The 12,034-nt window shown below is 43.7% G+C and overlaps 1 protein-coding gene across 1 annotated transcript in view; it reads right to left on the bottom strand.

Annotated features, from left to right (window-relative positions):
* pde1a (phosphodiesterase 1A, calmodulin-dependent) overlaps positions 1 to 10,676 on the bottom strand; it is a 386,725-nt gene extending 376,049 nt beyond the window's left edge. Inside the window, exon 1 of the mRNA XM_085985945.1 lies at positions 10,014 to 10,676. Coding sequence (XP_085842071.1) covers positions 10,014 to 10,066 — 53 coding nt within the window. The 5' untranslated portion in view covers positions 10,067 to 10,676. The remainder of the gene's footprint in view (positions 1 to 10,013) is intronic.
* Positions 10,677 to 12,034: the final 1,358 nt, after the last annotated feature.

Raw genomic sequence — 12,034 nt, 5'->3', positions numbered from 1 at the left:
TCTTATGTACATTTTTCTTTCTTGACTTTTTTAGGCATTTTATTTTCAACATTTTGCATAAAGCAACAATGTTAATGAATAGTATTGGAGAAGCTGGGGTTGTTCTCCTTAGAGCTGAGAAGGCTAAGAGGAGATTTGATAGAGCTGTTTAAAATCATGAAGGGTTTAGATAGAGTAAATAAAAAGAAACTGTTTCCAATGGCTGAAGAGTCAATAATGAGAAGGCACAGATTTAAGGTGATTGGAAAAAGAACCAGAGGCAACAGAAGGAAAAACTTTTATGCAACAAATGGTTAGGATTTGGAATGCACTGCCTGATAGGGTGGTGGATACAGATTCAATAGTTGCTTTCAAAAGGCAATTGGATAAATACTTGAAGGAAAAAGAATTGCAGGGATATGGGGAAAGAGCGGGAGAGTGGGACTAACTGGATTGCTCTTTGAAAGAGCTGGCACAGACTCGATGGCCGAATGGCCTCCTTCTGTGCTGTACTATTTAAATTTTCTATGATTCTACAGCATAATGTAAGCTAATAGCTAACAAGGAAAAAAGTTGTACAAAATCACCGTGCTTCTGCAGCTGTACTTAATAATGAGTGATGTAACCAATGTACGTCACTGCTAGTGCATTCTGTTGTCATAATAATCAAAAACAACAGTTCCATGTTAGTTCCATAACAAAGCTGATTCAATATGCAGATGTGTCCGATCCATGTTAGGAAAAGAGAGAGAATTAGAACAGCATAAAGGAAGGCGGGCAAGTGAAAGGAATCAGCCTGATTCTTTTCACGCCGACATGATGCGGTGAGTTGATCAGCTAAAGTGATGATGATTACCTGCCAGGACATCTAGCACAGAATTCAAGAAATGTTGATCATGGCTTCAGAGATTTTTGCTGGTTAAGGCAGAGCAAATAAATGATTGCATTATTGTACAATTTATCACAGCCTTTAGATTCACAAAGCCTGCATTGGTACGTCAGCCTGGCACCAGAGAAATGGAATACGCTGTCTGACTGTGAGCAGCAAATCAACGAAGCTCTCTATGAACATACCTAAAGGGATCTTTACTGGTAAACCCAAAATATAATGGCACATCTTTGGGTTCACACTGATGCCATATGTCAATATGGTCACTTTGAGTATCATGGCCCAGTATCATTGAGCCAGTGGGCAGGTTTGGGATGTATATGAAAAAACAGGATATAGGTACAATTGGGTACCAAAGATAAAAGATGAGGTGAGAGTAGAGGAAGTCCATTCACTGAGCCTGTTACTCATGGTGACTGAATGCTGTAGAAAAGTTCTCCTATTCAACTTCATCCCATCTTCCTATCCCTCCTCGAAACTCAATAGTAGTTGGATGGATTCATAGATAAAGGCATAGGGGGCTAAATTGGACCGTGTAGCGCCTGTTTTTTTAGGTGCTACGTGGCCAACTAACGCTTGAAACTGGGGTCCGAGATGTGTGCACGCTTCAGACGGGAGTGCATCAGACGCCATCTTGGTAAAGGGGGTTGCGTGTGCGCACATAACGACGGCCGGCAGCATGAAGAGCAGGCAGATTATGACCTCCATCAGTGTGCATCACTGATTTGGTACCATTTTCAAACTCCACATTCCAGCCAACGTATTGTGTTAGCCCCGCACAGCATTAAATGGCATGAAGGACACCCCCTCCAGCGCTACTTAAAGGGATCATGAACTACTTACAGGTTAGTTGCTGGATTATTTCTTCTGGCTGCTGGTGCAATTGTTTGTGTTTTTGGAGCTTGCTTACACTTGGCTAAAGTCTCAATAGTCTACCTAGAGTGGTCTGGCTGGTGCTGAGGAACTTGTCTGTTCATTTGAAAGCTTGTGCTGAAACAAGTTCCTTCCAGACATGGGTGGCCTGATCGGGCTTCCTCTGGGAATTGGGCATGACTGGGAGAATGAAAGCAGGATAAGCTGCAAGAAGAGGGAGGAAGGGGAGGAGGCCTTTCAGCAGGAGGACATTTCTGCCGAGGGTCTTTCGGCGCAATTCTCTTACCTAAATATCAGGGAGGACTAATGCTCGAGACGTCTTTGCTTCACAAAACAGGTCGTGACTGAAATCTGCCAAGTGCTCTAGCCACAACTACAACCTCAAAACAGGGCAAATACACCATTGGCTGTGGCTAACAAGGTGACAGTGGCTCTTAACTTTAATGCGTCTGGCTCCTTCTAGGCTGCTGCTAGAGATATTGGCCCAGAAATTCGGGTCGGAGGCTTCCCGCGGGTGCAAGACTCCGACCTGCACTTACCTTGCGCGCCGGCCGTTGAGCTGTGAGCCCCCGTGGGATTCCGATCCTGAGCCTCCTCCAACTGCCGGCGCGCAGTGCTTGCGTATCCCAGGGGCGCAGTTAGTTCGATGCGTCCCCTGGGATCACGTGGGCCATGGAGAGCCAATGGTAGCAGGGAATGCTTCATTCATAAGTTTGACAGGAAGGGCTGTCAAACCTATAAATACTATAAGCCCCAAAACAGCACTAAAACCTCAAATAACTTTTTTTTTAAATCACATTTTTAAAATAAACTATAAATTACATGAAATAACTATTTAAACAATAATTTAAATTTTTGAAAAAATTAATTACATTTTCTAACGGGGCTAAAAATAAACTTACCTTTCTTTAAAGTATTTAAAAATAATAAACCTGTGGAAAAAATGTTTTAATTTTAATTAGTTCACCACTTACCTTGTAAAAAGCAGGCCTTGCAAAAAAAACGTAAGTTCAATGCGCACGCACTGCCTCTCCTGCGCACGCGTTCCACCTCTGAACCCCTTCTTTCAGGGGAACGGAAGTGCCCGTTTCCAGCGCATGCGCAGTGCATGCACGAAACCGGCACTTTCATTGGGCTTACGGGTGAGTACCCCATGCGTACTCACCCGTGGAGACCTGAATTTCTGGGCCAATAGCAACATCTCGCAGTTTGCAGTTAACTGCTGCATAAGGGACATCACTGAGACTCTCTATACACAGACAGTTTAATCTCATTCTTTCTTGCCAGAGACAAGCAAGAGGAGTGAGCACGAGGGTTTGCACTGTTTGCGGGCTTCCCCATGGTGCAAGGTGCCATTGACTGCATGCACATTGCCTTGCTTACGGCTCATGTGAACATGGCCATGTTCATGAACCAAAAGGAATTCCACTCCCTCAATGTACAGCTGGTGTGCAAACACAGGAAGCACATTATTTTTCGAAAGGCCATCGACCTGAAACGTTAACTCTGTTTCTCTCTCCACAGGTGCTGCCTGACCTGCTGAGTATTCCCAGTATATTTTGTTTTTATTTCAGATTTCCAGCATCCACAGTATTTTGCTTTTACATTTTGTTTTATTCATTCACAGGATGTGAGCATCGCTGGCAAGGCAGCATTTATTGACCATCCTTAATTGCCCTCGAAGGTGGTGGTGAGCCGCCTTCTTGAACCGCTGTGGTGAAAGTACTCCCACAGTGCTTTTAGGGAGGGAATTCCAGGATTTTGACCCAGCGACAATGAAGGAGAGGCGATATATTTCCAAGTCAGGATGGTGTGTGACTTGAAGGGGATAGTGGAGGTGGCAGGCACGTGAATGTGCGTTATCTCGACAACAGTTACAATTCCTTCATTCTGTGCCAGACCTCTCTGCCACCTATATTTGACCCACCATGGCACGTCAAAGGCTGGCTACTGGGCGACAGGGGTTATCCACACATGAAATGGCTCATGATTCCAATCCGGAACCCACGCACACGTGCACAGCAGGCCTGCAGTGAGAGCCATGCAGCCACAAGGAACTTTATAGAGCACACCATCGGCATCCTCAAGCAACGCTTCTGCTGCTTGGACCACTCTGGAGAAACCATGCAGTACTCAGCTGAGTGGGTATCGGGATTTGTAGTAGTATGCTACACAACCTGGCCACTATGAGAGAAAAGCCCTTGCCACTACCTATCAGGTGAGAAGCCGAGGAGCAGGAGTACAAGGAAAGGAGGAGGATGATGAGGAAGAGGAAGTGGAGGGGGAGGAAATGCAACAGAAAGTGGAGGAACACGAAGAGGAAGCATGAAGAGGAAGGGCGGCTACAACGTACACAGCCCCTTTCTGCCCGTGATGTGATCAAATTATTCGTAAGCGATACCAGTAACCTCAACCCCAATTCACCAACAGTCCCACAATCCTTACCTTTCCTCTATCACTGACCATCACATTGTCCTCTTTCCAACTACACAAAAATAAAAACCACCAGAAAATGCACATTCTAACCCAATTTTATAAATTCAACACAACGCATACAAAAAAAAATTAATCAGCCTTGTGCATTCCCTTAGTGTCTGTCTTCCGTGTGCCTTTGTTTCTCCTAGTGTTCATACGAGGTGCTTCCCTAGTAGCTGCAGCATGGGTGGTGGAAGGCTGCCGACCTTCAATTGAGTAGACTGCAGATGGCCTTGGAGGGCAACCTCGAGCAGCTCTGGGCTTAGAAGGCCCAGCTTCAGACTGCACCATTTCGGCCTGGGGTGCAGCAGTCTGAGCTGGTGGAGTGGCAGTGGTGGGAGCAGGAATGCTATCATCCTGAGAGAGGACAGCAGGTTTGTGTTCCATGGAGCCACTGCCACTCTCCCGGGGTGGCACCTTAGCAATCCTACTGATCTGTTAGAGAACAGATTGATGGACTGCTGTGATGCCCTGGAAACTCCTTCCAGAGCCACAATGGCAGCAGTCTGAGCTTCCACTACAGCACCCAGACCTTTGATGGAAGCTGTTTGTGCTGCAATCCAAGCTGTGACATGAGCCAACAGATGCAGCATCATGGTGAGTTCCACAGGTGCACTGATGGAAGTGACCACCCATTCCATGTTGGAAAGAATGGGCTCCAAGCTCTGCGTAAAGGCTTGTGCCAAGTTGGTGCTGGACTCCTCCATGCTCCTTGACTTTGAACTCAGGCTTTCTGGCAGGCTTTCCTGTGCACCAAGCATTTGGGTGAGTACACCCATCAGTCTTCTTCTGTAGCCTGGCCCATCAAAGTCCTCGTCTGACTCCACTGCAGCAGAAATAGTGTGCGACCTTGCCCTCCGGTGAGCAGGCACCTGCCCTATCCTTTCCCCCTGCTCTGGCTCCTGCACACTTGTGCCCGGTGTCTCACCATGTGCAGATCCCTCCTCTATCCTATCCTCTAAAATACGCGCAGTGTCAGTGGCTGCGACTGTGAGATCGAGTGACAGTGTCCCTTCATCTTCATTATCTTCTTCCTCTTCCTCCTCTGACTGAGAAGGTTCCATTTCTTGGGTATCAAAATGAAAATGGAACTATGGAGAAAGTAGAAGTGTGTGATACACCATCTGAAGCTAGTGAGTCAGAAGAGATTGTGGGCTGAGGGAGAATTGGGATGAGAGAAGGAGGATTGGATATGCAGATACCCACATCATCGATTCCTCCACCCCCGCCAGTGGCCATGGCCTCAGCAATGCCCCTTCCCACAATGGCCAGCACTGTCTCCACCATGGGGTTAAAACATGCAGGCACACTTATCCTCCTCCAGTCCTTGCCTGCTGCTTCCTGTTATGCACCACTTGCTCCTGCAAGGAAGAGGGAAGTGTGTCAGTGAGTGTCTCGCAATATGTTTGGGTGATGTGGCCATCATGGTTGAATAGCTGCCAGTGTGTGCGAGCAGCTTGCAACAGTACTAAGTGTGTGAGGGTGAGGTTAAGCATATGAATTGAAGAGTGGAGTACTGATTGATAGAGATTATTGGTAGGTGGGTGATGGGGGCTGTAGTGAATTGAGCAGTGGATGAGGTTAGTGCTGCAATTGGTAGAATATACCATTTGAAGATTGAACTCATTCACCTTGACAACTCGTGTCAGATCATTAAACTTCTGCCTGCACTGCATCCATGTTCTTGGTGCAACACTCCTGGCATTGACCTTTGCCCTTACTACTTCTCACTGCCTCCTGAGCATATGTCTGGAGGGCCTCCTGCCCCACTGTGGATATAGGATCTCTCTCCTTCTCTCCATGTCTTGCACCAAGACCTCCAGTGCATTGTCAGAAAACCTTTGTGCACGCTCTCTCGCATGTTCAGCCATTCCACAAAGTATCGCAGCCCAGATTCACTTTTCAAAAAACTCCCACCACTCCTTGCAGCCACAATGCACCTCCCCTTTAAGAGGTGCAGGCTGCCTTTAAGTAGCGCTAGCCACTTGCGGCCCACCTGCTGATGCATGCAGCCAATGAACAGTGTGGGTAGTGCTGGCTGCATGCAGCAATTATTTAAAAGAGCAGGCACCATGAATCTAACATGCTGCTTGCAACACAATGAACGGGCACGGCTTAACCATGCAGCACAATCTCCAAGCCCATTTGTGGGGGTTAGCCAATTTAACCACCACAGTGTAAAAAAGGGAAAATATATCATTTGGTATGTCAGTTTTGCATGAGAACATTTCTAGTGTAATGAAGCATTTGGATGTCTTATCCAATAATATAAGCTCTGACAAAACTGTAAGCATTGAAAGAAGACATCAATTTCAAGATATAATTGAAGAATGTGTGGATGAAAAAGCAGATTGAAACATTCATCCTATCATGAGCTAAATTATATGTCTATATTGTTCGAGGTGGATGAGTGATTAATTGACAAGTAGACTCATAGGAATATTGGAGATAAAAATGTGTTTTTTTTAAAGAATTCCTGGAATCCACATTTAAGAGTTTTCAGAATCACTTCAAAACCCACTGGGATAAATCTTTGTCTATGCTGCCTAGGCAGAGTGTGTTTGGGCAAAGCGCGGAGGGGCAAATTGGACAGGTCATGTGCATAACAGAGCCCGCCCGATTTCCCTTCCATTCATTTAAGTTGAAGGAACATTTTGCAGGTTCTGTTCCAGGTGTATGGTCCACCCCACATGATTTTTCTCACAGTGTACCACCCAGCCAATACATTATGCCTCGGTGGTACAGACGGATATCCACTCCATTGTGTCTGAATTACTTGCACATTTAAACTGAATTGAAAACTCGTGCATTTTAAGTGACTATCATCTGAGGGCACATAGAAGCCAAAAACTAATTGTTAGATTATCTCCCATTACAAAATTAGGCAATTAATTAATCAATTTGATAAATACAACAATAAAGCAGAACTTGTTTCCCCTCGTGGGGAAATCTAGAACTCGGGGGCATAGTTTCAGAATAAAGGGTTGCCCTTTTAGAACTGAGATGAGGAGGAATTTCTTCTCTCAGAGGGTCGTAAATCTGAATTGCTCTGATCACTTGACCCAAAGCTACTTTTCGGTACTCCATGGATATTAAATTTTCAAAGGCCGTCCCATCACAGGGATTAGAGAAAAGCTGGTTGCAGCTGCATTCTGACAGACAGTCATGCCTGGTTGAAGGAACATGTAAGTTTGTACACTGAGTTACAAGTATAGAGCTACTTATCCTGCTGGAGCAAGAACTCACGAGTCTGTAACAATTCAATCAAAAATGCCCAAATGTATTTGAATTTGGTTTGAGCAAAACCAAGGTCCAACTCGTATGAAAAATTTTGCTGATTATTGAGAGGAAGAATAAAAGGAGTGCAGATAATCAAGGTTCCACTATGTTTGAAATAGAGCAAATATAATCAAACAAAAGACAATTGCAGCACAGGTAGGTCTGAACACACTTTCAACAATATTTCTCTGGCTGATTTTTATGCTTTAATTACACAGAGAAGGATAGGTCATAGAATCATAGAAATTTACGGCACAGAAGGAGGCCATTCGGCCCATCATATCTGTACCAGCCAAAAAAGAGCTATCCAACCTAATATCACTTTCCAGCTCTTGGTCTGTAGCCCCGTAGGTTACGGCACTTCAAGTGCATATCCAAGTACTTTTTAAATGTGATGAGGGTTTCTGCCTCCACCACCCTTTCAGGCAGTGAGTTCCAGACCCCCACCACCCTCTGGGCAAAAAAAGGTCTCCTCAACTCCCCTCTAAACCTCCTACCAATTACTTTAAATCTAAGCCCCCTGGTTATTGCCCTCTCTGCTAAGGGAAGTAGGTCCTTCCTATTCACTATCTATGCCTCATAATTTTATACACCTTAATTAAATCTCCCCTCAGCCTCCTCTGTTCCAGAGAAAATAACCCCAGCCTATCCAATCTTCTTCATAGCTAAAATTCTCCAGTCCTGGCAACATCCTCGTCAATCTCCTCTGTACCCTCTCTAGCATAATCACATCTTTCCTGTAATGTGGTGACCAGAACTGTACGCAGTTCTACCTGTGGCCTAACTAATGTTTTAGACAGTTCAAGCAATGCCTCCCTGCGCTTATATTCTATGCCTCAGCTAATAAAGGAAAGTATCCTGTATGCCTTCTTAATCACCTTATCTACCTGTCCTGCTACCTTCAGGGATCTGTGGACATGCATGCCAAGGTCCCTCTAAAATAATAGGTGGAAATCATTTCAGGATTTATACTCATATTATTCATACTTATGATATTCTTCTCAGTAATTAACTATTATCACTTTGTAAACTTGTAATCATTATGTCCAGTCATTAATCAATGGTTACATATTAATGACACAAATCATTCCGACGTTTGCCATCTGCTATGACAGCCCAACGTATATGTATTGCTCCTGTGTTCCCTACTGGGAGTTTACAGGCTGAAGTTGGTGTGGACATTTAGTTGTAGGTGTACTGCCTTGTTACCTGACCTTTCCAAATCAATACAAAACTGCCTGGGGAGATGAATCCCAGTTAAATTAGGTCGTATTTCAACACACAGGCTCTTTGTGGAGTTTGATTTTTTTTATATAAAAAATTTGTGCATGTGACAAAATAAAACACTTAGAGACATTGTTTAGAATTTCTCTCTTTTTTGTTCTTTGTACGAAGGTGTCGGTGCTCCCTTCACAGAAGACAATATCACACTCGATAATTTTGTCAACATGATTATTAAACTTTTCTACCAATTAGAATGGTAAATGTCGCTTTATCGGAATGCAAGTTTACTCAGCCTGTCATACAGGATTATATTCATTTGAAATTCAAAAAGCCAATGTTCATGTTTTATACGTAAGTTTATTTATTTATCCCATCAAACTCACAGCTATGATATACCACAGATGTCATAAACTTTAGTCCAATGGGAGTGTAAGTGGGTCTTGAGATGTCACTTGCTATAAACAAGAGAGCATGAACACTATTTCCTTTTCCAACCACAGAACCCTTGTTATGAGTGCCAGAAATAAAGTCATTCCCATGCTAAGTTACCAGCAGATTGCCTTCAAAGTCAATTACAGTAGCTCGGGGACGGGGAAAAATTAAGGTACACTGACAGATGGAAAAAAAATTTTACAGATGAGAAAAGTTGGCCCCTTTTTAAAAATACCTGGTTTCCACTTCTTTTCTCCGGCAAACATCATGTTTTGAACTAGTACAAAACAACTCCACACTGGGACTTTATTCAAACAAAAGCCTTCTCTGGTTTTATGAACCTATAAAGATCTATTTCCTATCAGCACCACAGTTGCCCATATAATACACAGAACGCTTATTTTGCAAATAGGATCTTAAAATTAACACTTGTCATGCATCAGCAAAAGTGACTGTTCTGCTGGAGGTTTAAAAGACTAATGATTAAAAATACAGCCTTTGCAGTGAACCCAGATGCAGTGTTCTGTAACTAATGGTTTTTATACCACAGTACACAGCAAGCACATGCACAATGCTGTAAAAGAATTCTGTAGGGCACTTTTTAAAACTTGATCAAAGTACAAAGACTTCACTTACTTAACAGCAATATGGAAGGATCTTAAAAAGTAGAAAGCGATTTCATTCCTGGGATATTACATTATTTGTCAGGATGTTGACAGCTTACAAAATTAACCATTACACAAGTGCAATAAAATACTTCCACAACTTCTTTGCAACAACTCTTAGCAGAAAGGGAAAGAAGAAAACTTTAGCAACAAAATGCTTTCTGCAACTAAGGTAAAATGCAAATATCATTACTTACCTAAATATGGGTTTTTGTAGGTGCTTTTTCTTGATGGTAACACATTCATCCATTTAAAGGAGAAAATTATACTCCTCACAGGAAGTTGCTTCTGGAACAGCCCGGGAAGAATCTGGAGAGTTGTTCTCAACTAACCCACAGTGGAAAGCAGAGAGAGCAGTCTTTTGTGCTGGGGAAGCCTCCCTCTCTGACAACTGAGCAATAAGGCCATAGAGGCCACATCACACAGGCACGTCTGTGCACTACCAAATAACGCACACTCTACAAAGCAGGAGGAGGTATGTTAAGGCAAGAGAAGAATCTCTTCTGCAAAGTGTAAGAAAAGTCTGACATTTTGCCAACTGTCATCCAGGTATAAAATGTAACAGATTATTATAACCATACAAACACTCCATGCTTAACTCAGCTAAACTATAGCACAGAAAATAATCCACCAAATCGTAAAAAGGACAAAGGCAGTAAAGCTTTACAGAACTAGTCTGGATAACTTCTCTTTCTTAAATAACACTTAATGGGTGTTTTAATATTTCCCTGGGGGTGCCTAGAAGGAAGTTTATCTTGTAAAATGCAAGTACTGTACACAGACTGATGAAGATGAAGAATTCTGCGCTGTAGTCTGGCTGACATCCCAATAAGAACTACAGTTTTGGAAATGAATTTATTTTATAATCTGGCTTCTATTCATCATAGATGTGTAGATTTAACTCTCCAAATTAAAAGCGCATCCAGAAGAATTTAGCTAACTAAAACTCACCAGACAAATGACTTGAAATACACTAATGAAATATTACAGATATGCTAAATGAATTTGTTTGATTTATTATATAGTTTTGTACTTTAAGTTCCATTCAGTGCGTTACAATATGCAGAAAAGACAAAACTGTTTTGTTAAATAAACTATGAAGTACGTCGGGTAAATGCATTGAACTTAATCAACAACAACTTGCATTTATATTGCGCCTTTAACATAGTAAGCCACTTCACAGGAGCGTTTTCAAACAAAATTTGACACCGAGCCACATAAGAGAATATTAGGACAGATGACCAAAAGCTTGGTCAAAAAGAGGCAGGTTTTAAGGAGCGTTTTTTTAAATTCACTTATGGGATGTGGGCGTCGCTGGCAAGGCCAGCATTTATTGCCCATCCCTAGTAGCCCTTGAGAAGGTGGTGGTGAGCCGCCTCCTTGAACCACTACAGTCCGTGTGGTGAAGGTACTCCCACAGTGCTGTTAGGGAGGGAGTTCCAGGATTTTGACCCAGCAATGATAAAGGATCAGCGATATACTTCTAAGTCAGGATGGTGTGTAACTTGGAGGTGGTGGTGTTCCCATGTGCCTGCTGCCCTTGTCCTTCTAGTGGTAGAGGTCGTGGGTTTGGGAGGTGCTGCCGAAGAAGCCTTGGTGAGTTGCTGCAGTGCATCTTGTAGATGGTACATACTGCAGCCATGGTACACCGGTGGTGGAGGGAGTGAATGTTTAAGGTGGTGGATGGGGTGCCAATCAAACGGGCTGCTTTGTCCTGGATGGTGTCAAGCTTCTTGAGTGTTGTTGCAGCTGCACTCATCCAGGCAAGTGGAGAGTATTCCAGCACACTCCTTACTTGTGCCTTGTAGATGGTGGAAAGGTTTTGGGGAGTCAGGATGTGAGACACTCGCCACAGAATACTTAGCCTCTGACCTGCTCTTGTTGCCACAGTATTTATGTGGCTGGTCCAGTTAAGTTTCTGGTCAATGGTGACCCCCAGGATGTTGATGGTGCGGGGATTCGGCGATAGTAATGCCATTGAATGTCAAGGGGAGGTGGTTAGATGCTCGCTTGTTGGAGATAGTCATTGCCTGGCACTTCTGTGGTGCGAATGTTACCTTTCACTTATCAGCACAAGCCTGAACGTCGTCCAGGTCTTGTTGCATGCGGGCATGCACTGCTTCATTATCTGAGGAGTTGTGAATGGCGCCGAACACTGTGCAGTCATCAGCGAACATCCCTATTTCTGACCTTATGTTGGAGGGAAGGTCATTGATGA

The sequence above is a fragment of the Somniosus microcephalus genome, chromosome 4 (assembly GCF_052327205.1).
Source record: "Somniosus microcephalus isolate GS21.2 chromosome 4, FLI_Smic_1.0, whole genome shotgun sequence".
NCBI classification, from domain to species: Eukaryota; Metazoa; Chordata; class Chondrichthyes; order Squaliformes; family Somniosidae; genus Somniosus; species Somniosus microcephalus.
The sequence above is the reverse complement of the archived record's forward strand: the minus strand, read 5'-3'. Positions and strand labels throughout refer to the sequence as shown.